This window comes from Artibeus jamaicensis, unplaced genomic scaffold (assembly GCF_021234435.1).
Source record: "Artibeus jamaicensis isolate MK-2021 breed Jamaican fruit bat unplaced genomic scaffold, CSHL_Jam_final contig_233, whole genome shotgun sequence".
NCBI classification, from domain to species: Eukaryota; Metazoa; Chordata; class Mammalia; order Chiroptera; family Phyllostomidae; genus Artibeus; species Artibeus jamaicensis.
Window position 1 is genome coordinate 31663761 of NW_026521486.1, and position 27981 is coordinate 31691741.

Consider the following 27981-nt stretch of genomic DNA (forward strand, 5'->3'; position numbering starts at 1 on the left):
AAAAAGATGCAGTCCTTCGCTGATATTTTTTTAAAACTTCACTGAAATGTTAGTATAAATATAATGTTTTTAATAACAGAGGACAAGTTTAAATGCTCTATTTCCTGATAATTTTATTTTTTAAGAAAACATTTATGCCTTAGTGTACTTTTGGAGTCTTAAATTGAAGGCATGGTAATGACTTTGAAATGTTAGTGCTCCCACTCTGATTATATGTGATAGATGCATAGACACAGGAGACATAGAAAAGAAGAACCTACGCACTTCAGAACTTGTGTGTAATTCCATAGACATCAGAATGGACTTTGTCTTCTGGTCTTGTCTTTTTTTTTAAGCCTTCATTATATGAAGAATTCACAAGTTGGTATTTTTGTAACCTAACCAATAGGTGTGTTTCAACTTCCAGGGATATGTCTAACAGTGCAACCCTGGAATTATTGTGGAATCCATGTAGCTATGTAATAGGTTTCCTACTTTACAAATCAGCATTCAGTTAGTGACTCTTTCCCCTCAAAATGGTTTAAAACCCCATGTGCAACCACTGAGCACAGAGAACAACCTTACACACCAAACCCAGCCCGCAAGCAGTCAGTCAGAAGGTTAGAGATCTACACCATCTCACAACCACAATGAGAATTTTGCAGCAAACAGAGGTAAAAGCAGAGATGTTCCTAGAATTCTGTTGTCATGAATTCAGTACACTTTGAAGTTTGAATAAAGGTCAGTGCACATGAATACAGGATGAGAAAGAAGAAATGCAAACACATATGAGATAACCCAGTTTGGACAACACTTAACAAAGCCAGAATGTTTATGGATAATCACATCTTCCTTCGTGAAAAAGAACTAAATTGTCATACAAGCTCATCATATATCCTTTTTTTTAGCTTAAAGTATGGAGATTGTCAAAATGAATTTAGAAAAAAGTTAAAGCAGGCCAAATTACTATAGGCTAACTAAGAGATTCACCTTAAATATAAATAAAGATTGAATATAAGTAGAAGAAAAAATATACAGTAAAGCATTAGAAATCTGGGGTAGTGTTATTATTGTCAGATAATGTAGACTTCAAGACAAAGAGTACTATTAGAAATTGAAATTTTTTAATAATGAAAAATGCATCAATTTTTAAGAATTAGACAATTAAAATTCACAGAGGCCTAATAAAGACTTGAACAATCTGAACACCATCAACCACATTGAACTATTAAGTATTTATAAGATTGATATTTAATCTTATAAAAATACACCCCAAATCTTCAGAATATGTATTCTTGTTAAGTGCACATAGTAGGAGTATAGACTATATCTTCATAGACAGTATGTTCTCTGACAACAATGAAATTAAACTAAAAGTCAGAATAATAAATGTATTTTCTGTTGCTGCTTACGAAATTATGACAGACTTAGTAAGTTAAAACAACGCATGTTTATTATCTCACAATTTCCATGGGTCAAGAGTTTCTAGGGATTCAGGCTGCAATCGATATGTGGAGAGGGCTGCGGTCTTGACAGATTTGGTATTATCCTCTGTGCCATAGCTTATTGGCCAAAATTAAGTCACAAGTCCCACTCACACATAGGAGGAGAGGATAGTACAGAGTGCAAACACCAGGCACACAGATAATGGACATAACCTTTCAGTTTTTGCACACAGCAAGATATCTAGAAGTGTCCAAATAGTTGTAATTTAAACAGTGCATTTCTAATTAACCACATACTAAAGAATAAATCACTAGGAAAGTTAGAAAATATTTAAAGTAAAATTATAATGAAAATACTTTATATTAAAAATTTAAGGATAACTACTAAAGCAATACTTGGAGAAAAATTCATAACTTTGAATATTTATTTTAGGGAAAAAAGACAAGTCTAAAACCAATGATCTATGTTTCCATTTTAAAAGCTGGGAAAAGAAGAATAATAAACAAAATAAACAAAAGGATGAAAACAACAGAAGAACAGAAAGCAATAAGATAGAAAACAAATAATGGAGAAAAGTTTTAAAAAACAACAAAGCCAACAAGGTTAATATTTTTAAAAGATCAAGAAAATGGATAAGGTTCATGCTAGAATGATCAGGAAAAGAGAAACACAAATTACTAATCCTCGGAATGAAAGAAGAGTTATCACTACATATAATAGGTAAAAAAATGTACTTGAAAAGTAACTAAAAAAAATTTATTAAAAAAAAAGAAAGAAAATCAGAGAATACCTTAAACAACTTTATGACAATAAATAAAAAACTTAGATATTTGAAATGTATATTGTAAAAATGTTTATTGAAAACTGTAAAAACATTTCTTGAAAACTATAACTTACCAACATTGAAATGATATAAAATAGATTCTCTGAAGAGACTATCTAATACATAAATTTATAATTTAAAATCCTCCCTTAGTTAAAGGTATGGGCCCAGGTGACTTCATTGGTGAATTCTATCAAACATTTAAGGAAGAAATAAAATTAATCTCATGACTGTCCTTAAGAAAATTGAAATAGGGAACATTTGCAAATTCATTTGTATATCCCAACATATAAAAACTGGAAAAGATATTGGGAGAAAGAAACAGACCAATATCCCTCACAACCTAGCTATAAAAAACGTTAACAAATAAACCCTTGCAATATATAGCATGAATAATGTATGATGTACAGCTTAGCCCAGAAATGCATGGTTACTTTACCACTTAAAAATTAATAAATATACATCAACAGAAGCACATTAACAGAAATGTGTCCCAACAAATGCAGGAAAAAATCTTTAAAAAAATTCAGCATCTACCTATGATTCAAAAAACCCTCTGAGAAAGTTTTGAATAGCAGAAAACTTACTAACTTGATAAAGGTCTTATATGAAAAGTCTATAATTAACTTTATAATTAATTATGAAAGACTATGCTTTCCTTAACATCAGGAAATAAGCAAAGATTTCACTCTCATTATGTCTGTGCTACATTTTACTGATGGTCCTACCTAATGCAATATGGCAAGAAAAAGAAAACAAATTAAAACTTAAGCCTTGAAACCATTAAAGTCCTAGAGGAGAACACTGGCAGGAAAATCTCAGATATTTCACGCAGCAAGATTTTTACTGATATGTCCCCTAGAGCAAGGAATATAAAGGAAAGAATAAACAAATGGGATCTCATCAGAATAAAAAGTTTCTGCGTGGCTAAAGAAAACAGTATTAAATTAAAAAGACAACCAACTGTATGGGAAAACATATTTGCCAGTGATACCTCAGACAAAGGTTTAATCTCCAAAATATACAAAGAACTCACACAACTCCACTCTAAGAACACAAGCAACCCAATCAAAAAATGGGAAAAGGACTTGAACAGACACTTCCCCAAGGAGGACATACAGAAGATCCAGAGACACATGAAGAAATGCTCAATATCGCTAGCTATCAGAGAGATGCAAATTAAAACCACAATGAGATACCACTTTACACCAGTCAGAATGGCTATCATAAACAAAGCAACCAACAACAAGTGTTGGAGAGGTTGTGGGGAAAAGGGGACCTTAGTTTACTGTTGGTGGAATTGCAGACTAGTACAACCATTATGGAAAACAGTATGGAATTTTCTCAGAAAAATAAAAATTGACCTGCCTTTTGATCCAGCAATTCCACTGCTAGGATTATATCCTAAGAACCCCAAAACATCGATTTCAAAGAACCTATGCACCACAATGTTCATAGCAGCACAATTTACAATAGGCAAGAGCTGGAAGCAACCTAGGTGCCTGTCAGTAAATGAATGGATCAAAAAAAATGTGGTATATGTACACAATGGAATTCTATGCAGCAGAGAGAAAGAAGGAACTACTACCCTTTGCAACAACATGGATGGAACTGGAAAGCATTATGCTGAGTGAAATAAACTAGGAGTTGAAAGACAAATACCATATGATCTCACCTTTAACAGGAAGCTAAACAACAAAACAAACAAGCAAGCAAAATAAAAACAAAGACACTGAAATAGAGAACAAGGAGGACAACAACCGGAGGGGAGAGGAGAGGGAATTTAAAGGGAAAAATGGGAGGGATTTAGAGGAGCGAGTATAAAGGAAACAGGGACAATAACTAAGGGGGGTGGAAATGGGAGGGACGTGGGGTGCATGGGGGAGGGGTGGGCTGGACTGGGATAAATAAACAGAAAACTGTACTTGAAAAATAACTGAATAAAAATTTTTTTTAAAACTTGAAAAGAAACAAGTATAACTGTCTCTATTTTCAGGTGGTATTTGTTTACATAGAAAATCTAAAGAAACCTACAAAGTAGTAATTAGAACAGGTGACAAGAATCAAGGTCAATATACAAAATCAACTGTATTTTATTAAATGACAGAAACAAATGAAAATGAAATTTAAAATACAATTGCATTTATAATAGCAGCAGTGAACCAAAATTGCTAATATTACAATTAATAAGACATGGAAGGTCTCTACATTGAAAACTATAGAGCATTGCTAAAGCAAATGAGAGACCTAAACAAATAAATAATGAATTGTGAAACAATTTTTTAAGATGTCAACTCTCCCCAAATTGTTAAGTAAATGAGTATGCCTACCACAGAGTAGGAGGAAAATATTCTAAAAACATGTATGTGATGACATATTAGCATCTAGTATATACAAAGTACTCGTACAACTCAATAATAAAAATACAACCCACTAAAAACTTGGCAAAATATATGAATAGCCACTTCATAAAAATAATAAATGGCCAATAAACTCATCAAAAAGGGTAAATGTCACGAGCCCTGAGGGAAAAGCAAACTAAACCCACAATGTGTTAGCAGTTTATACCTACCAGCACGGCTAAATTACAAAATTAAGAAAATCAAATGATGCTGAGCATGTAAACAACTGGAATTCCCACACATTTCTAGTGCAACAGGAAAGTCAACCACTTGGGGAAAAGATCTCACGGTTTCTCACAAATATGTACATTTACGTACCTACCCTACAACCCAGCAATTCCACTCCTACCTCTATCCCCAAAAGAAATAAAACCATATCCATCAAAAGACTTGCACATGAATGATTATAACAGCCTTTTTTTTTATGATAGCCAAAACCTGGGGACAGTCTAGGTGTATATCGACAAGAAAATGAAAACAACTGAGGTGTATTTATACAATGAAATACCCAACAATTACAAGAACAAATATTGGTGATACTACAATGTGAGTCAGCCTCAAAAAATCACGCTGAGAGAAAAATCTTACATAAGAGAGCTTAAACTATATGGCTCAGTGATTATGAAGTTCTAGAGCTGGCAAAGCTCATCTATGGTGGGGAAAAATCAGATTAGGCACTGCCTCTGGGACAGTGAAAACCAGGATTTCCCGGGAAGGGGCACGAGAAAACTTTCATGGACCATGGCAATGTTCTGCAGGTGTATACATTCAGCAAACGAAGACCTCTGTACTTCAGTATGTAAATTTTATCTCACAAAAAAGAACTGTAAATGAGCATTTAACTCTAGTGAATGATATGTTGAAATAATCAGGGGGTGATGCATATTAATGTCTGCAACTCACTTTAAATGCATCAAAAATAAGATAGATTAATTGATGGAGAAGGACAAAGATATAGATACCTGATAAAATAGAATAAAATGTAAATTGAAGAGTCTAGGTGGTAGATATATGCGTATTCACATAATTCCTTCAACTTTATGTTTGGTAGGGGAAAACTACAATGTTGGGACAAAATTACTAATTTTGTAATCTTAAAATAAGTGTGATTTTCTAGGTCCAAGTATTTCTTTCCTAAAATAAGAAAATGTTAGACTATTTTTATCTCTACATGTCCTTCCAGAAATATGATCAAATTGTGCTCTCTGCCTTGTATCTACATAAAACTACAGTGAGATTCTGATTGCATTTCCTTCAAAATATTACTAAAGTGCAGTTTTTTTCTAATTACATCTGATAACTCTTATATCGTCATCAGTTTTTCAGGAACTTAATGTCTAGTGTATCAAATTCCCAATGCTATGTATATTTTTTTGCTGTTGCCTGGTGAAATGTTTGCTTTTGGGGGACATCTTCATAAAAAATCTCTGTGATGATATCTGTCTGCTATTTTGTACTGAAGAGCTGTCCAGTCAGATAATTTAGACTTTGACAAGCTCTTTAAATTAGTATTTAACCTGTCTACTCATTTTTGTTAGATTACCCTTGCACTATCTAATAATGCATGTCAACATAAAATTAAGTAATTAGTATTCTTCTCTTATCTGTTTTAAATTTTAATGTCCTCTGGACAAGAAATAACGTATGTGTGTTTTAATTATTACTTTTCTTAGTTTCTGTATCAGTCATCAATGTTATGTTCATAGGCCAATCAAATAAAGTTTATGAAATATTTAGAAAATTATAAACACCCATTCACACACCAACACACACAACTCTGGCAACAATTTTAGGAGAGTCGCAGATCCCTGAAGGTCATACGTGGTTCATGTTCTTCCTATACCTTCCTCTCAGCTCTGTTTATGAAAGTGTGCACCAGGGAATGCTAGGATGGGTCGGAGTATGGAATCTAGCTCATTGGGATAAGTTCTACTGCTTCAGCCTAAGGGGAAAATGAGGAACATTTCAGACAGCCTCTGATTTCTACAGGGCAGAGGGGCAAGAGGGGCTAAGGTGATGATGCAGGCGCGAGGGGGCTGCGCTTTGGGGAGGTGGTTCTCAGGCAGGCTCAGTTCTCCGTGAGCTGGGAAGGATGGTCTTCGGCCTGGAGTCCCCTGCTGCCTCCGCAGCCATTCTAGGAGGGGCGTGACTGTCCCAGTTTCAATGGAAGACTTGAACTTAGCCACAGGTGGAACAAGACGAAAAGGCTGGTTCAGGGGGCTGCTCAGTGCAACAGCGCATCGCCAGGGCTCTGGCTCTGGGAGTACAGCTTCTGTGGCCAGAAGGCCAGCACATCCCCTCCCCTTTCTTCCTGCCACACACCAACGCATCGCGAGGAGCATTTATTTCGTGAATGACAGAAACATCCTAGGAAAATGATGTTTCTACAGCCTAGAGCAACTCAGCTTATTTTCATCTCCACATTCATGGGGGGCCCACAGAAGAATTAGATATTGTGCTCCTCCCGTGGGTAATTCCTCCCAATCCCAACCCAAGATGGGAGCATCTACTATGAGGAAAAGGGAAGACCAGATAGCTCTTTCCAGAGTGGGGGGGATGAACACTTGATCATACTTACCTAAAAGTAATTTAGGAAAATTTGATGTTTCAATGTTATGATAATACACTATTGAGGTCGTTGTGGCAACAAATCCCATCACGGCAGGCATGAACAGGTGGAGATGCCGAGATTCCCGGCGTCTGCGGAGAGCGGTACAGTGTCAGTGGCTACAGTGGGTGATTCTGGACAGTCTCTCATTTTGTTTCCAGTTTTCTCATTAAAACTCTCTCTTAGCAATAAGATATTTAAAATACAGAATTCAGTGGTAGTTGACAAGAGAACACAAAAGAAAGGAAGATTAGGGTGGGAGACAATTCCATTGAAAGGACTGGTGCTAACATGGAGGGCTGTGTAAACCCAGCTAAACAGACCGTAAAATGCATACAACAAAAGTAAATATATAACTGCTCGTATCCTGAGAGGCAGACCTTTTAAAATAATTTAATACCCATAGTACGTAAGAACAGTCAACTGAAAATAAGTGCTAAAGTCTTTGAAAAGTATGTTTATTTTTTGATAGCTTTCCTAAATTTTTCAGTGATTTTTTTCTAGTTTCATTAATTCATTAAATTCACATGTGTTTGTTGGTCCAGACACTGTATTAGATTTAGGGATGCAGCAGTAAACAAGATATGATGCAGTGTCTGTGGTCACAAAATTTAGAGTTGAAAGAAGAGCAATAGTGTATAGGAAATTATAACACAGGTGAAGAGACTGTGAGTATAGACACAGCTAGTGTCTGTGACAGAGGGAAGCTTTGGGAAGGAAAGGAGTTCTAGATTGAGACTTAATGAGTAGATCAAAAAACTGTGCTACATTCACACAGTGGAATACTATGCAGCAGAAAGAAAGAAGGAGCTCCTACCCTTTGTGACAGCATGGATGGGACTGGAGAGCATTATGCTAAGTGCAATAAGCCAGGCAGTGAAAGACAAATACCATATGATCTCACCTATAAGTGGAACATGATCAGTAAAACAGACAAGCAAGCAAAATACAGAGACACTGAAATAAAGAACAGACTGAGGGTAACCTGAGGCAGGGGGGAGTGGGGACAACAAGGGAAAGAAGGGGAAGGGTCTTCAAGAAACATGTACGAACATGGACAAAGCCAAAGGTAGGTAGGATTGAGGGTGGTAGGTAGGAGTGGGGGGTAAGGTTGGGGGGAGGGGATGGGGGAAATGAAGACAACTGTACTTGAAATACAATAAAAGCAAATTTAAAAAAAAGAATGAGAAATTGCTACCCAGAGGAAGAAGAGAGTAGGACAGTTCCAGGCAGAGGGCCTAGATAAGTTCAAGGGCACTGCAAGCAATTCAGTATGATTGCAAGGAGATGAGGCATCATTCTGAAGACAACAGAGATCAGAAATATGGTGGATCGGAAATATGACAAGACAGATCTGCATGGTAGACAGCCCTCAACTCCATCTGCATTAGCAATAATACACAATTAAACATATTTTCTCAAATACTTAAATATATTATCGATACACAAACAGAGAAGAAAGTAACTCATTTGAGAGTGAGGGAAAGAGGAATAGTTGGGAAAGTCACTTCAGAGAGAGGTATGGTTGACAATGGGAAGTGAAATATATAAAGGAATACACTAGCAAGGAAAGTGATAGAAGAGCACTTTTTAAAAAGAGAACAGAATGTGCAAATACATAGAAGCATGAAATAATATAGCATCTTCAAAATTCCAAGCAATGTAATGTTCCTTATATAGAAAATCTGAGATAGGATAGAAGGCTCTGCATGCCATATAAGGAGCTGGACTCTAATCTTGCAGAAAATTGAAATACTTTAACATGTAAGTGGCATGGTCAGATTTGAGTTTTAGACATATCAGTCTGGTAGTAATGCAGATCATGAAGCTGATAGGTAGTGTTCAGGTTTGAGGTGAGGAGAGAAACATAGAAAGAAAGAGAGCAACTAGCCAAGTATGGGTGTAGGCCAGGTGAGGGATGGTGAAGCCTGAATTAAGCTTTGGCGGCAGAAACATAAAGGAAGTAATACATTTGCAAAATATTAATTGTTAAAATAGACAGGACCTTAATGGTGTTAGGATATAAGAATGGTGGCAATAGAGAGGTAGAAAATAATTCCCATGGTGCCTGGGTGGATGGCGGTGTGAACAAATAAGATTTTAAGAGGATGACCAGATTGGAGAGAAGAAAGTAATTCATTTCAGCAGGAATGTGTGGACTAATAAACATGCAAAGTTGTCTAATAGGAATATGTAGAGATTTGGAACATGATCACTGATAAATCTGGAAGCATTAATGTAGACATAGTAATGAAAATATGAAATTGCTAGATAGCATAAAAACTAGCTTAAAAACCACCCACCACCTCCCAGAAATAGTTGAAAGTGGTCAAAGAGGAAAAGTAGGAAATAAATATTTCATCAGTACCGGAATTAGGAAATGCTTCTAATACTCTTTAATTATTGAACCAAAGAAAGAATTTTTCAAAATCACCTAATATTTAGGACATTTTAAAATAGGCATACTACTTATTCAAGCTTGCTAAATGCTGCCAAAACTATAACCAGAAGAGAGTTTATAACCTTAAACATATTCAATAAGAAATAATTATAATAAACTAAGTACTCAATACAAGTTAGAAAAAGAACAAGACATCATTAAGAGAAGCAATAGTAAAGGATGAATAAAAATAGCAGGGTTTTTCTGTAATACTGTAAGATTTTATATTTATCATAGCATTCGTTTATTAATGTCTTCTAACCATTCAAGTTTTTTAAATTAGAAGGGCTATCATATTTTTAGCGCTCTACTTACAAAGTTGTCTAGGTTATGTGAGTGGTTGCCCCAATGCCATTTTTCCCCTTAAGCTCTATATTATTTTTAGAGTGTGATTCACAGACCTCAATGCTCTGTAGAAGCCTTTACATCCCATTATAGCAGAAAATCTTTAGCCAGAAAGTTAGGAAGAAAATTTTTAAAAATGTACATTATGTAGGACAAAAGAATAATTACAAAAAAGAGAAAATGATAAAATGAAAACATAATAGTGAAGATTTTAATATACATTTTTAGAATTTAATAGATTAAATAATATAAAAATAATCAATGCACAGGACTCTAGTAATTCAGTCAATAAACTCAACAAAATTTCATTTCCTACAAAGAATGTATATTATTTTCTAACACTCATTAAATACTTATAAAATAATCAAATATTTTACTATTTTGAAAATGGTAGTAAATCCCAAAAGGTATTCATGTAACAAATTACATGCCCTAATTATAAACCTTTCAAAGTAGACTAAAGAGCAAAGTAAAAATGATCCTAGACCTAGGAGAGTATCTGTACCAGATGAGAAATTATTTAGACAGAGATTAAAAAGTGAGCACATTACAAATACCTATGAAAAACAGATAAGGATATTTCAAAAGAAAAATTAATAGCTTTAATATTTGTATTACTATAAAAGAAATCAGTTATTTCAATTTCAAAGATCTTTACATTGTTCTGCTAATTATAATGAGCATTTGTGATATTTACATTAAAAAGTCCATAAAGATTTTGTTTAAAAAAATAAGAAAAGAATGATCAGCAGCATCAAATATAGTAATTACATTAAGGAGAAAAAGGTATCCATTAAGGTGTCATTAATCTTCACTGGAATTCTTATAGGAGCATGAGAAAACAAACTAAATATTTGGGTTCATAAGTAGCTGGAAGAGGACTTTTGAGAAGCTTGAATAAAAAGGGTACAGGAAGAAGTCTAGAGCTAAAGAATGGGAGGGAGTGGGGCAAGATCAAAAGTTTATTTCTGCTTGTTTTTTGGGGGGGTCTCTTGTGTCACTACCACTATGAGATAAGATTCCGCCAACAGCATATGTCCCATCATTATTAGTGCAGCCTCTTGTTTTAAGTCTCCGACTGAATCTGTACATCAACCATGGGGCTGGAAAGGAGAAGTCATCCTTGCCCACGTGACATCAAATTTTTTAGGAAACACTGGACTGACCAGTCTTCCACGTTATACATACACATACAAAAATGTAGAGTTGGCCTGTATATGCATACAAATTAAGGGAATAAAAAATGAACACTTGTACTGGAGATGCTAATAGAGTGTAGGACAAATAGACAAAAGTGCTTTAAACAATTATCCATAAGATAACAGCCAATTAGGCTTTTAAATCCTTGAAGGCACGGCATATCTTGGAGTCTCTGATTTTTCTTTTTATCAGAAACCACAATGTGTACATATATGCAAAGAACTGTCATACAACATTATAAAATAATTGGCTGCATATCAAAAGCTTAGAAGTTGCATTCCTCATTAACAGCAGCAGCAAAACACAAACAAATGTCAAGGGAAGTTCTTATTCGATAAGAGAAAAGTGATTTTTAGAGTTTTCTTTTAAAAAATCTTTAAAGGTTCTTTTCTGTCAATTCTTCAATGAAAGGTGTGCTATTTAGCAAAATTTTATAATCAAAATTTTCCTATTACTTAAGTGTACTTTCTGTGAATATGTGATAAAAATATTTTCCATACATTATGTTCAAATTTATAAATAGAATTCATTATAGTTTAAATGCCTAATATGAACTTCTTCTTTTATAAGAATGACAACATTTCTTCAAAAGTAGTGGTTTGGGGACAAACTCTGATTTTAAAATAATTTTGTGCTATGCCTCAATTTGTACTTATATCCTTGAAGATTCCTGGACTACTTTAATGCCTGCTTCATCTATATGTGCTTCTTTACAAAGTAAATTGAAACATCTGAGTACTGGTTCTATACGTATATGTAAATATAAAGTTATTAGAGTTATATGTCAATATAGACGATCTTGCTATTTATACCTATTTTGAAAGACAAAACAAACACCCAAATGTTTAAAAGGACAGAACTTTCTGCCAGGCCTACATAGATGAAGGAGTTAAAAAAACAGAAAGTACATCAATGAGTTCTAGTCACAGAGAATTGAATGTGTGTTATCAAAGAAATTATGTACCAATACAAAAGTAAGGCCAACAGGCATGATCATCATAGGTACTGGGTGGCATCTCTTGTTCCTAAATTATGACCAAAAAGTTAAGTCTGACTTGGTGTGCTCTTAGCTACTACCCATATCAACACACTCACATGTATGTATAATGTATCACATTAACTAAGTTGAGTCACTTACGAATCTGAAACTATGCCTTCTGCAATTTCACAAACATGCACAAATAGGAGAGCAAATGTAAGAATCCATCTCAGGTTATGCCCAGGAAAATGAAGCCATGTGTTGTGATGAATTTGTACTTTTGAGCTTTGGCTGCCCCACCCTGAAAAAAAGAAAAACAAGTAAACAGATAAAAGAATCAATTACAATGATGGAGAAAATTTACACTGTGATATGCTTTGGGGAGTTCATGAAACCTTAGTGCTTTCCAGAGTAACACTACAATTTCTAGAGTGGATATTTTGATTTATTTTCATTATGTTAAAAATAATTATTTCAATTTATTTTTACAAGACTGTCAGGGTTAACATGTTAACATTTATTACATTGTTTGGGATTAACACCAACTCTGAGTGACTACATGGTTATTTCACGCTAATCAAAGCTCTTACTCACAGAGAATTACTCAGGGAATGGTCTCTGATTCATTCTAGAGAAAAAAATTAGTGATGATATTAATAAAAGCAGTTTGGTGTCTAAAATCTTTCAAACCGCAGGATCTATAAAACACTAACAATAAAGGTTGTATTTGGTGATAAAATATAGGACTCAGTAGTTGAGTCAACTCTTAATCATATGAATCTCATGTAAGAAAAATGAAGACTATGACTAAGCCAGCACTTTTCAACAGTGGTAGTGATACTTTCTAAAAGAAAGCTTAATTTTGCTCATTGTGTAACTTTTAAGTAGCATCAAGAACAACATAGGTTCACCCTTAGCTCATCATTGAAGAACAAGTTCAAGACTACATTTTAGTAGAATTTTGATGGCTTCTTCCAAACAACAAAGTAATACCAACTCATATATGGTGTGCTAGGAAAGAACTCCACTTTGTGTCATTTTGTCTCCCATTTTTCTCATGTTTTGAATACTGAGAAATCCCACATATGTCAAGAGTGAATGTGTTGGCCACCATGAATAATGCTGCAGTGAACATAAGTGTGCATATGTCTTTGCAATTAAATGTTGCCAAATTGAAATCAACAAAAGTGTCCTTCAATTGATGATTGGATAAGAAAGATGTGGTACATGTATACAATGGAATACTACATAACCAAAAGAAAAGATAAAACAGTGCCACTTGCAACAACCTGGAGGGACCTTGAGAATATTATGCTAAGCAAAATAAGTCAGAAAAAGTTAAGAACCATAAAGTTTTACTCATATGTGGATATAAAACTGAAAGCATGAAATGAACAAACAAGAAAAGCAAACAAAAACTCATAGACACAGACACAAGTATGGCGGTTAGCAGAGGAAGGGGGTACGAGGGTGGTAAAGGGTACAGGGATCAAATACATGGTGATGAAAGATGACTTGACTATCAGTGGTGGACACACAATGCACATGAAGATCACGTGTCACAGAAATGTGCAGTTGAAACTTACATATTCTTATTAACAAATATCACCCCAATAAATTTAACAAAAAGAAAATTTAAAAAAAGAATTAATGTATTTTGTGTCTGAAACACTGTAAGAAAAATATTCTTCATGAATGAAAGGGATCCCTGAGCATTTTTTGAAAGTAAAATTGACTTATGTCTTAGTTGTTTCCAAATGAACTTCATTATTTATGCTATTAACTCTTACAGGCAAGCCCTGTGTCTCTTTTGGAGCAGTATAATTTTCCTGATAGCTGATACTTCCTTGAGATTTATTTACGTATTCTCACTAACTGAGATAAATAGACTGCATTTTCTTCCATTTCCTCTTGATAATGTTCATTCTAATTCCACCTGATTCAAATACCCATTTGCCAGCCTTTGTATTTGACGCAAGAAATGCAAATAAAGATGTCACAGTAATTGCTCTCAAGAAGTAAATTGGATGACAGAAATGAATTGTTAATTGTAGAATTGCAACTTTAAAAATGTATGTTCTGCCCTGGTTGGGCAGCTCAGTTGGTCAGAGCATCAGCCTGATACGCCAATGTTGCAGGTTTGGTTCCTAGTCAGGACACATACAAGAATCAACCAATGAATGCAGAAATAAGTGGAAAAACAAATTCATGTCTTTCACTCTCTCAAAAAAATCAATAAATTTTTTTGAAAAAGGATGTCCTACTTTTAGCCAAAGGGCATTCTAAATGTCCTGCAAATAATACCACATAAATGACTAGTGTTTCTATAAATGGCCACTGTAGTCCCAATATATTTAATGTCTGTACATTGGTTTAACATGAACAACTGTTTGCCAAGAGTAAGTTGGCCTCTGCATGATGTGATATGGTACATAACATAAATTCCCTTCCAGCCTCAGGAAGAGTTAGTTGTTCTAGCAGGTTAATCTCCAGGAAGATTCGTTCCTATATCTGTCATTGAGCTGACAATGTGGTATAGAGTAGTCCTCCCTAATCCTCAAGGGACACATCCTAAGACCCACAGTGGATGCATGGAAGCATGGATAGCACCAAACCACATATTTACTATGGGTCTTCCTATTAAATACCTATGATAAATTTTAATTTATGAGTTATGAAAGGTACACCAGATTAACAAAAATGACTAATAATAAAAAATAAACAATTATAACAATACATTTTAATAAAAATTATGTAAATGTGCTCTCTGTCTCTCAAAATATTTTATTGTGTTATACTCAGCGTACCATTTAAACAAAGCACTTTATGGCTTCTCTTTGACACACGGACATACCCAAACTGTCAGCATCAACTTTCAGGTCATTATTAAGTAAAATGAGAGTTACCTGGACACAAACACTGTGATATCATGATAGTCAATGTGTTAATCGAGGGAGCTGCTAAGTGACTAACGAGCATGTAGCATATACATTGGGGACACACTGGACGGAAGGATGATTTATGTCCCCTTTGGGAGAGAATGGGAAGGCACAAAATTTCATGATGCTACTTAGAACAACATGCAGTTTAAACCTTATGAATTGTTTAATTCTGGAATTTTCCACTTAGTATTTCTGGACTGCATTTGTTACTAAAAACCATGGAAAGACAAATCAAAAATAAGGGGGGACTATGGTAGTCATTTCTCTTAATTTTGACGTATCTGTTTCACTGGATTATTCCAGGGAATATGCTGGGCAAGTATTGCATTTTATTCATTTTCTATTCTCTTTACCTAGCACAAAGCAAGGCTCAACAAATGCTTTAAATCTATCTCATATAATTCTCTTTTCCCTCTTTTTAAAAAATGTTGCTGTTACTTAAGGTCTATTGCTAAGATGCCATGCAAATTCTATTTTACCTACAGAATGTTATATGGCAAAAATGAAATAATTCAAATATGCAAAATACTTGCTTGTTCTTTTTCTACAGTTATATGTCAGTTTTCATGTTGAAGAAATTAGTCAATATTTTACCAAGTCTCAACCATTATTAAGAGTTTTTTTTAAATAAATATTAGGTGATGTAATACAGAACAGTAGGTTACTTACCAATAAACAGTATTGGAAAAGTGATAAACAACAGGAAGACATGAGGAACCAGGTTGAGGGCATCCACAAAGCAAGAATTTTGTAGAACACCACCATAGATATTATATGAAGAAATGTTGTTACCACAGAATGAAAGGCTCATTTCTTATTATATGGTTCACTCTGAAATGAAGAGAACAGAGGAAGAGCCTATTATTATTACATTTTCCTTCATAAAATTATAGACTCAAAAAGGTGTTATCATGCCCTGGCTGGTGTAGCTCAGTGGATTGAGCGCGGGCCTGTGAAGCAGACCATCGTGGTTTGATGCCCAGTCAGGGCACGTGCCTGGGTTGCAGGCCAGTTCCCAGCAGGGGATGCACCAAAAAAGCAGCCATACACTGATGTTTCTCTCCTTCTCTCCTTCCCTTCCCCTCTAAAAATAAATGAATAAAATCTTAAAAAAAAAGGTGTTATCTTAAAACAACCATGGAATGTTAGTGGAGTCATGCATGACTCACAGAGGAGGACACTGAAGTTGAGATTGGTTCAGTAACTTGTCAATCAGTATAGTAGCTGCATCCACACCCACCTGCCTGACAGTCAACTAAGTTTGTACCATTATATCACACAGCCTCCAATCTATTTTTTAAAGAAAATATATTATCTATTCTTATTAAATTAAGTAAATTTATATGGAACCATAAACAACCCCGAATAACAGCTGCAATTTTGAGAAAAAAGAACAAAGTAGGAGGGATCACAATACCCAATACCAAACTGTATTACATTGCCACTGTAATCAAAACGGCCTGGTACAGGCACACAGACCAACGGAACAGAACAGAGAGCCCAGAAATAAACCCAAGTCTCTACAGGCAACTAATATTTGACAAAGGGGGCAGTAACATAAAATGGAGTAAAAATAGCCTCTTCAACAAATGGTGTTGGGAGAACTGAACAGCTACATGCAAAAAAAATGAAACTTGAGCACCAACTTAAACCATACACCAAAATAAATTCAAGGTGGATAAAAGACTTAAATATAAGCCGTGATACCATTAAAATTCTAGAGGAGAACATTGACAGGAAAATCTCAGATATTTCATGCAGCAACATTTTTATTGCTATGTCCCCTAGAGCAAGGGACATAAAGGAAAGAATGAACAAATGGGATCTCATCAAAATAAAAAGCTTCTGCATGGCTAAAGAAAACAGTATTAAGATAAAAAGAGAACCAACTGTTTGGGAAAACATATTTGCCAATGATACCTCAGACAAAGGTTTAATCGCCAAAATATACAAAGAACTCACACGACTCCACTCCAAGAAGACAAGCAACCCAATCAAAAAACGGGAAAAGGACTTGAACAGACACTTCCCCAAGGAGGACATACAGAAGATCCAGAGACACATGAAGAAATGCTCAATATCACTAGCTATCAGAGAGATGCAAATTAAAACCACAATGAGATACCACTTTACACAGGTCACATAATGGCCATCATAAACAAAGCAACAAACGACAAGTGTTGGAGAGGTTGTGGGGAAAAGGGAACCCTAGTTAACTGTTGGTGGGATTGCAGACTGGTACAAACACTATGGAAAACAGTATGGAATTTTCTAAAAAGACTAAAAATGGATCTGCCTTTTGACCCAGCAATTCCACTCTTAAGAGTATATCCTAAGAACCCTGAAACACCAATCCAAAAGAACTTATGCACCCCAATGTTCATAGCAGCACAAGTTACAATAGCCAAGAGTTGGAAGCAACCTAGGTGCCCATCAATAAATGAATAGATCAAAAAACAATGGTATATTTACACAATGGAATTCTATACAGCAGAATTAAAGAAGGAGCTACTACCCTTTGCAACAGCATGGATGAAACTGGAAAGCAATTATGCTGAGTGAAATAAGCCAGGCGGTGAAAGATAAATACCATATGATCTCACCTTTAACAGGAACCTAAACAACAAAACAAACAAGCAAGCAAAATATAACCAAAAACACTGAAATTCAGAACAGGTTAACAGGGACCACAGGGGAGAGGGGAGAGAATTTCAGGGAAAGGGGGAAGGATTCACAGGAACAAGTATAAAAGTCACATGGACAAAAACTAACAGGGGTGGAAATGGGAGGGAGGTGGGGAGCCTTGGGGGGGAGGTGGGATGGGAGTAAAAGACAGAAAACTGTACTTGAACAATAATTAAATAAATTTTAAAAAATAAAATATATTATCTATTCTTATTAAACTAAGTAGCAGCTTAAAATTTTAACCTCATTGGACTTTGTTTGTTTGTTCTTTCATATTTATGTTGTCCAGGATTCTGAGTTAGATTATTAAAGACTGGCAATGGTTTGAATAACTAAAATAGTATTTTTCCTCTCTTTCCTTTCATTGATAATTTACTTAGCAATGGACATGAACAATATTTTTTCCTGGAAAAAAAATAGAGCATTACACAGAAAAGATTGACCACAGAAGGTAAACTACTAGAGAAACTGAATTTCAAGCAAAAGCTTTATAAAACACTATGTAAAGAGAACAACTAGTTAGAAAGCCTACATATTTGTAGTCTATTAAAGTTTATATGAAGTTACTTTCACATATTATTTCTGATAAACCCTTTTAAAAATAATTTATATGCTCTCAAGTTGAGACATATTCTCATCTTTAAAAAAAAGTCACACTCAAAAAAAACTCAAGGTTATATACTTGGCAAATCCTTATCAACTATAAGATTTTAAGAGAAACAAAATAATTAAAAAGGACTTGAGATGTTTTAAAATAACAGTAAAATGGAAGTTATGAGTTTATAATTACATATTAGATGCATTTCTAGTAAAGATGGAAAGTACAGAAAGCAAAAATTAATAGCTAATAATGGAATTTTTAGTAGAAATGATAAAAGAAAACTTTAAGCCCCCTCTAAATTGACAGACATGTATAAACTGTTTTATCTATTTTCTCTGGCTTTATAATTTTATCTAAAATTATAATATTTCAATTGGCCACATTATCATTATCACTGAGTCAGATGCTAAAAATATCATCTGAATTTACCCAACATATACTTTATTAGCTCTAAGCATTGCCTGCTTAGTATTTAATCAGTCTTAAAACCAGCCAGTTTAGTAACCTTTGACAAATGTGTGTGACTGTGGAAAAAAAAATATCGGAGAAGTTCAACAACCTGAAAAAGTCAAAGAACGGTTTCAGCCATGCACCTGATATCTGGAATGCCAGGCCAACAACCAACTAACTGTAAATGAACTTACTGAGGCTGCTCATGTGCTAGACACCAGGAACCCAACATTGCATATGACAGAACAGTCCCTGTGTTCTGAGACTGTACGGACTACACTAATCCCAATAGTTTTGGGTCTAATGGGAAGGTTATGATCTCAGAGACAATGAAATATACACCAACATTGTCACATGAAGGTCCCTACTCCAGATTAGTAAAGCAAAAGCTTTAGAATGATTTACTCTGTCTACCATAGTCTCTAACCTCAGATTCCCTCTGGCTCCCAACCTAGTCACTGTGTCTTTCACAACATCTCTCCTTTTGCCTTTTCTTCTACCTCCTTTTCCACCTTCTCCCTTGGACCCTTAGCCTCTTTCTCTAAAATCGAGTGTGCAGGTGGCACATTCTAACAGCCAGTCCATACTACAGCCCAACATGGACAAAAAGAGGGAAGACATAATCTTATTGTAGATGTATTGAAAATCACTGTGTTTAGCTAAAGAGTTATTTTACTCACTCAGTATTTCTAACTAATTCTTAGATCTCCGAATGCCATCCAAGGTTTCCTTACCCCGGTTAGGTTAGGAAGGCTTTGGGAAGGACACAAACTGGTGCTCTTGCTGGCTAAACTCTGCCTCCTGACATCTTTCAGCCCCACCCCTCCTGGATCTGACCAGTTCAGCTGAGCACTGACAGAGGCCCCCATCAAGGAAGGGGGAGAGGGAGGAGAGACCAGACAGGAAGACATGACATTTTCCTCACGAGCATAAACCCTCGGAAAGATGTTCAAGTGTTTGCGACCACGGATAGAACTGGAGAATTTGATGGAATAAACTTTAGAAGACAATTATCAAAAATGAAATTTTGATTATAGGGATGATCTGCAGAGCCGAAAAGAAGAAAATACTCCTTGACAACCAAACATAATTTCATGGCAAGAATACTACTCTGGGTACCCTCATTCTTTGAAATTCATTGAACAGAGAACTCCCCTCAGAGTTAAAAAATTTGCATTTGGCTGACAAGCCCAAAGTAAGGGGAAACTAGTATCTCTGTTTACCCAGCAGACACTGTCAGTTCTAAGGCAACAGCAATCCCTGGGAGTTTAATATGCTGGAAACACCTAAAGAAAACATACTAAAAGGAGCATCAACGCTTTCATCCTTATAGGCACAATAACTCATCTTTTAGTTACCAGAGATTAAGCAAATTATGTTATGAGAAAGAAACATGACATCTTAAAGAACTTATTTAGGACTTTATCCTTATCTAGGACATTTTCAGGATGAGATCAGTCATGAAAACAAACGTAATAACATCTTTAAGTTATTCAGCCGATAGTTCATAAAATGTAAATTAAAATAGTAGTTTGTTTATCTGTTTATCTATGAACGACAGAACCAAATGGGAAAATCACTGGCACACACACAAAAAAAATGAGCCTTGACTTCTGATCTGAACGCACCCATTGAGTTCTATAGCAAACGCAAGGAAATGTTGGAACTACTCAGCAGGTAAGATTCCTTAGACAGACACTCCAATGGAATATTTTAAAATCTCAAACTGAACAAATAAAGCAAGAAATAAATACCTTGGACCATCTGACGCTGCTTCAAACCCCTACTGGTGTACGTGTTCTACCTTCAACACACCGGCTTCCTACACTGGCTTAAGTGTACATTTCAACCCGGGAAGCAGAACTCCTAAAAAGCAAAGAGTAACAAAAATTAAACAGATAGAAAGCTACTTCGTGAACAATACAGGAAATGTTTAAGAGTTAAAGAAAAAAAATAGTGATGACTGCTTGCACTGACTGCAGTCGGTTGAAGTAGTTGCCGCCAGAGCTGTGCGAGGAAGGCTGGAAACCTGATCCCCACGCCCTCGCCTCCCGCCGGAGGCCCTTTCCCTTAATCCTAGAAATAGCCACCGAGAAGGCAAAGCGCTGGCGAGTGCGCGGGCGCCTTTGGATTGCCGACACGGTAGATTCAAATAGACAGTTTACAGTTATTCTTAAAAATTGTTAATGATATTAACGTAAAAGACGGACTCACTTATTCCGAAGGCACAGTTTTCCTCCCCTATCCGCAGCACGCAGCGCGCCTGAGTGGATTATTTTTAGGGTGGTGGGAGATCAGCTGCTGCCTCCTATCGAGTTTCTAAATTGCACAGACTGCTCTGGGCTGGGGCGGATGCGGCCACTCCGAGGCAGGAAACTAGACAGAAACCCCGAGCGCAGCGCCTGCGACTTGGAGACCCTCCCCACTCCCGCTCAGCCCAGCTTTCCTCACGGGAGCCGCAAACTTGGGGCACGTTGTGCAGAGATTTTGCGAACAACAAGTAATTTGCGTCCCCCAAACCTCATTAGACACTGAAACCTGAAATACGGGATTCAGTGATTCACCAGAGTCGGGTTTTTAGACGTCAAAATACTACGCAAGTCACTCGCATTCTTTCTCTCCCCGGGCTCTTCTTTGCGCCCTTTTATTAACCACATAAGGAAGCAGATTTGGGGGGTTTCACCATTTTTCCCTGAGCAGACCACTGAAAGGAAAAGCTTATTCCAGGCAGAAGAACCGGCTGCCGGGCTGTGATCCTGCTTGTGAATGTCTCCCAGGAGCAAGGCAGGCTTAAGCCGAATAATTGCCCCAGGGACCTGGAAAACTTGGTTACCCAGGGGCAGAGCTGCCACAAGGCGTCCCTTACCGTAACTCCACAAAAGTGGGACTTGAACTCCCACGGCTGCACGAACCGTTCCCCCTACTCTTGTTCCCCACCAGAGATGATTTATTCTCAAGATAAAAGCATGTTTAAAATACACTCACCCCACAAATAATTCCCCCCAGGACTCAAGCCGTAAATTTGTCCCAGAAAACCGTTTTTAATTAGCACTGGCTTTTCGCAGGCACTGCTCAGTCAGATAGAAAGTCACTGTTTTCAGCAATTGCCACAATCTAATAAGCGATGGTCAAGCAGGTGGGCTGCTGCCCCTGTGTCTGCGTGCGCGTCCCCCAACCCACAGGGCACCGCTCCAGAACTGCTGCACCCGGAGCTGGTGCTTGGCATGAACCTTAAACCCCAGCGGCCTCTCGGCCTCTCTGACTGTGGGCAGAGGCCAATTCCCGCCTGCCAGCCCCAGGGGACTTCCCCGTGGGCACATCACTGTAGGAAGGACGCTGAATTCTTGGAGGGGTGCCCGGCCTGGTTCAGCTACAGAAGCATGAACCCGTGGCCGCTAGGGGTCTGCAGGGCCTCGTGGGGCGGTACCCGGGAAGGTCCAGAAGACTGACTGCGGCCTTTAAAAGTTTGTCAATTGCACCCTCGAGCTGTTTGGTGTGGCGCAGGCGCAGGGTAAAAAAAAGCATGCTTCAGGAATGGGGATCTAGACACAATTATATTCGAACAATAAAAAAAAAAGATTAAAAAGAAAGAATGGGGATCAGGACATACCGTGGGTAGAATCCAGGAGACCCTGTGAACAAGAGGAAATGGGGACCAGAGGCTCCAAAGACTGCAAATAATTCCCAGATATAGGATCGGATGTGATTACACAGAATCAAGTTGATTTGGGGATCTCAATAAAATTATTAAGATTATTTAGAATGATAAATGCGTATTATAAAAACTTTGGAAGTTATATAAAGTACAGAGAGGCAATGAGCCCCACACCTATAAAACTAGTGGAAACATGTTATATTTTAAAGAGATTTTATTTATTTGTCTTTAGAGGGGAAGGGAAGGAGAGAGGGAGAGAAATATCAATGTATGTTTGCTTCTCCTGAGTCCCCTGTTAGGAACTGGCCTGCAATCCAGGCATGTGTCCTGACTGGGAATCGAACCACAGTTCTTTGTTTCCCAGGCCCCTACTCAATCCACTGAGCTAAGCCAGCCAGGGCCTCGATGTTACATTTTAACAGAAACAAGCCATATGAAAACAAACAGTGATGAAAAGCACGGATGCGGGAGCTAGCCCGCCATCAAATCCTGCGATCCCATCCCACGGGTTACCCCAGCGACTTGGGCAAGTAAGTTACTTAGTTACACTGTGAATCAGTTTCCTCAGTTGTTCAGTGGTACAAATAAAAAAAAAAGTATCATAAATTTGATGTGAGGGTACAGAATATAATCCTTTTAAAGTGTTAGGAGTGTCTGCTTCTTCAGGAAAAGCTAATGCTTATGATATATTATTTTTCTATGCATCTTTTATATTGTTGGCAATCACCAAACAATTTATCTCCACACAGTATCTTTTAAAACCATCATTTCCCAATGATATTTTAATATCTTTATAGAAATAATTTAAATGGCTGTATAGTATTCCATTGTGTAGCTACACCAAAATTTTAAACCCATTTTCCTATTGTTAGGTGTAGACTTGCCAAATTTTCATTGCCACATATAATTTCATGATAAACGTTGTATATGGGGTTTTTTTTTTGTATCGGGTAATTTCCTTAAAATACATTATCTGAAAAGTGATTACAGAGTCAAAAGTAGTACATACTTTTAAGGCTGAGAATGCAGTATTACTTTCTTACAATAGTTTGTATCAAACTGTGTGACATGACCTATTGTAACGGAGTGAGATGCTTGGCTTCCCCAACTCCATCTTGTTCAAGCCTGCTCTGTTCCTAAAGCCTTTCCATTAATAACTTTTTGCACATAGATATAATAATCATTAGAGGAATCCTGTTTATGGCTTGAATATTACAAAAGCATCCCCTTACCAGAAAGTTCCTCTCCCAAAGCGATAAGGGAAGTATGCACTGTTTATCAAATATTTCCAGGAACCTTGTGCTCACACTCACACGGGAGAATTGCAGCAGGAAGCAGTGGAAAAGGAAGAGGAGCCAAGCGCAAACAGCAGGCTGGAGGGACCACAAAGAAGGCTCAGAGTGACCCTTTGTTTTCTGCTCAGCTCCTTCCCCACCATGGCTACCCCTTGGAACACACGTTTAACAAAGATGACTATTGGTATATTCTAGCTGAGCCTAATCCCTGCGCCCCTGACTCTGAGAAGCTGGAACTGCTGGGCAGGAAAACCTATTCCTGGAGACCTCTACAGAGCCTGCTTGTATGAACGGGTTTTGTTAGCCCTGCCTGGTCGAGCTCCCCAGCTAAAGATCTCTGATGGCCGGCTGACTGTGGTTGGAGAGAAAGGCTACTCTATGGTGTGGGCTTCTCATGTGGTGCTGAAAGGTGCCTGGTACTTTAAAATCACGGTGGATGAGATGCCACCAGACACTGCTGCAAGACTGGGTTTGTCTCAGCCCTTTGGTAACCTTCAAGCTCCCTTAGGTTATGATAAATTTAGCTCTTCTTGGTGAAGCAAAAAGGGAACCAAGTTCCATCCGTCCATTGGTAAACACTACTCTTCCACCTACGGACAGGGAGATGTCCTGGGATTCTATATCAATCTTCCTGAAGACACGGAGACAGCCAAGTCACTGCTCCATACCTATGAAGGTAAAGCTTTGATAAAGTTCAAGAGTTATTTGTATTTTGAGGAAAAAGACTTTGTGGATAAAGCAGAGAAGAGCCTAAAGCAGACTCCCAATAGTGAGATAATATTTTATAAAAATGGTGTCAATCAAGGCGTGGCTTACAAAGATGTTTCCGAGGCGGTTTACTTTCCAGCCATTTCACTGTACAAGAGCCGCACGGTTTCCATTAACTTTGGACCATGCTTCAAGCATCCTCCAAAGGACCTCACTTACCGCCCTATGGGTGACATGGGCTGGGGTGTGTCATAGAACACACTCTGGCTGATGTCTTATATCATGTGGAAACAGAAGTGAATGGGAGGTTCCCCTTCCTTTGCAGATGTGGACTTTCTGGGGAGTCATGGTGGGTTTTTTTTTCCCTTGTTGTTCAACTGTCGCGAATGTTATCCCAAAGATACTGCAGCACTGTAGCCTCCGCTGTCAGCAAGTGAGAAGGCCGGTGTCTCTGGGAGAGGTTCCCGGCCCCTCAGCTCTCCCCGCTTCTGGTGACTGCTCTCCGTGTGCCATACGCCAATGCCTGCTGACCCAACAACCTCCGTGAGCTTCCTGCGAAACTGGTGCTGTGCCATGTACCCCATCACTGGGGCTTGTTATCTGACTGCATTTTCTAAGGAGTGGATAATATTGTCCAAGTGGCTAACTTATTTAAGACTTGTTTTCCCCCTGTGGACATTGACTGTGTCCCCTCTGGTTTCCAAAGAAGTGGGAGGCCTGTGTCTGGGACTAGCTGAAGTCGGTGGTAGTACATTCCAGGACCAATCTTAAGAGCTTTTCCTTTGAGTGTGGGTTCGTTTTTGCTGTTAGTTTTGAAGTACGCTTTTGAACACTGGGGTCTCTGAAACTGCCACATCTCTAGAACTCTAATTGTGAAAGGAACTCGCCTGCAGCTTTAACAATTAGAAATTCTTCCCAAATAAAACTTGTGATGAAGAAAAAAAAACACAAAAAACCTGTGACTCAGCTAGGGGCAACAGACTAAGTACAATCTTCCTCTGACCCCTGCTAGTGCCTGGATGTCTGTGGTCCTCAGTCACCTCTTGCCTCTTCCATCCCCCCTTCCCATTAACTCCTTTTTGAGGACCACTAGGTCTCTTGTCTTCTCTATTGGCAAATTCTAGATCAATAAACCTTTTGTTACTCCAAACTCTGACATTTTGAGTTTTGGCCTTTTGAAGCTTCAGGCAGGCAGACTTCAAATTGGTAATACCGTTACTGCCAAACTCTCATTGGATATTCTTATTCTTTTCAATCTTATAATTTGACAGGTAACACACAATTCTGTTTCATTAACATTCAATGTTTTTAAAATATACTTTATTATATTATTATGGTTGTCCCAATTTTCCCCCTTTGCCAACCTCTGCCCAGTACCCTCCTTCCCTCTAGCCATCCCCTCCCTTAGTTCATGTCCACGGGTTGTGCTTGTAAGTTCCTTGACTTCTCAGTGTTCCATACTATTCTCAAAATTCCCCTTATTTTGTACCTACCAATTATGCTGTTTAATTCCTGCACCTTTTATCCCATCTCCCCCTTCCTCCTTTCTCTCAGCTGATAACCCTCCAAATAATCTCCGAACCTATGATTCTGTTCCTGTTCTGGTTTGCTTACTTGGCTGCTTTTTTTTTAAATTCATTTGATAATAGTTGTAAATTTGTAGCTTTTTTGATGTCCATAGTTTTGATCTTCTTATTTTTCTTAAATAAGTCCCTTTAACATTTTATGCAATACTGGCTTGGTGATGATGAACTCCCTTAGCTTTACCTTGTCTGAGAAGTACTTTATCTGCCCTTTAATTTTAAATGATAGCTTTGCTGGATAGAGTAATCTAGGTTGTAGGTCATTGCTTTTTACCACTTTGAATATTTCTTGCAAGTCCCTCCTTGCCTGCAAAGTTTCTTTTGAGAAATCAGCTGACAGTCTTATGGGTACTCCATTGCAGGTAACTCTCTGCTTTTCTCTTGCTACTTTTAAGATTTCCTCTTTAACTTTTGGCTTTTAATTATGATGTGTCTTGGTGTGGTCCTCTTTGGGTCCAACTTGTTTGGGACTCTCTGTGCTTCCTGGACTTGTATGTCTATTTCCTTTACCAAATTAGGGAAGCTTTCTTTCATTATTTTTTCAAATAAGTTTTTAATTTCTTGCTTTCCCACATCTTTGTCTGGCAGCCCTCTGATTCAGATGTTGGCACATTTGGAGATGTCCCAAAGTCTTCTTATACTATTCCCATTTTCCTGAATTCTTGTTTCTTCTTTCTGTTCTGGTTGAATGTTTATTTCTTCCTTATATTCCAAATCATTTATTTGAATCCCAAATTCCTTCCCCTCACTGTTAGGTCCCTGTGGATTTTTCCCTACTTCGCTTAGTGTAACCTTCATTTCTTCCTTTATGTTGTTGCCATACTCAGCAAGTTGAGTATCCTGATCACCAGTGTTTTCAACTCTGCAACTGATAAGTTGGCTATCTCCATTTCATTTAGTTCTTTTTCTAGGGTTTTGTTCTGTTCTTTCATTTGGGCCATATTTCTTTGCCTCCTCAATTTAGCAGCCTCCCTGTGTTTATTTCTTTGTATTAAGTAGAGCTGCTTTGACTCCTTATAAAAGGCACCTGTAAATGTGTGGGTCAGAGTCTTAAGCCAGAGTAGTTCAAGGGCAACCTGCTTCACCACTTTGCAGCTCTGTGTGTGGGGAGGGCTCAGAGAGGGGACTGTGCTACTGCCTGGCAATTGCCCCCCATCCAGTCATCTCACCTACTTCCTGTATGTAACTGGCACCCTTCAAGCTCTTGCCCTGGTGTTGAATCCCAGAGTGGGTGGGTTTGTGTATGTTCAAAGATTGTGCAAGCTCTATAAGTGAAGCTTCTTGAAAATCCCTCAGTTTATTCTGCTACCCCAAACCCCACTGGATTTAACAGCCGTCAGTTATGGGGATTCATCTTCCTAGCACTGGAATCCTGGGCTGTGTGCTCTGGTCTAGAGCTTGGATTGCTCACTCCCGAGGTATCCCTCCCTATTTTTATCCACCACACATGAATATGGGACCATCTGATCTGCCACCACCATCACGGCTGTCGCTCTTTGCCACATCCCCTCTCCTCACCTCTCTGCCCCATCTCTGCATCTCCAGCCCTCATACCCATCTGGATGACTGTGGCTTCTTTAAATACTCGGTTGTCAGACTTCCATACAGTTTGAATTTCTGACAGTTTTGGGCATTATTTGTTTTGAGATTTAGTTGTAATTCTTTTTGTGGTTGTGCAAGGAGGCAAAATGTGTACCTATGCCTCCATCTTGACCAGAAGTCCTCAGTATTTTTTTCAAATGCTCATTAATCTTTGTATTCTTTTTATTGTGAACAGCTTGGCCCCATATTTACCCATCTAATGAGCTTCAAAAAAGTTTCTTATCATTTGCATGAACCT

General features: G+C 37.5%; 2 protein-coding genes across 5 annotated transcripts in view; one reads left to right on the forward strand and one right to left on the reverse strand.

The window, feature by feature from the left end:
- The window catches only part of ABCC9 (ATP binding cassette subfamily C member 9), a 117152-nt gene extending 95044 nt beyond the window's left edge, over positions 1-22108 (reverse strand). For 2 of the 4 annotated variants that reach the window (XM_053661497.1, XM_053661495.1), the window contains exons 1-5: positions 21115-21662; positions 20655-20766; positions 15834-15995; positions 12382-12523; positions 7229-7350 (exon numbers count right to left, since the gene is read on the reverse strand). In XM_053661497.1, the coding sequence (XP_053517472.1) occupies positions 7229-7350; positions 12382-12523; positions 15834-15975 (406 nt within the window). In that variant the 5' untranslated portion in view covers positions 15976-15995; positions 20655-20766; positions 21115-21662. Of the gene's footprint in view, positions 1-7228; positions 7351-12381; positions 12524-15833; positions 15996-20654; positions 20767-21114; positions 21663-21885 lie in introns of those variants that run through there. The other 2 variants (XM_053661496.1, XM_053661494.1) reach the window with 2 other exon arrangements.
- LOC128626801 (set1/Ash2 histone methyltransferase complex subunit ASH2-like) lies at positions 21253-24995 on the forward strand. Its single transcript, XM_053661422.1, is given in 4 exon segments — positions 21253-21400; positions 23848-24085; positions 24087-24802; positions 24805-24995. Coding segments are annotated over 4 exon segments (1293 nt in total).
- The last annotated feature ends 2986 nt before the right edge of the window (positions 24996-27981 follow it).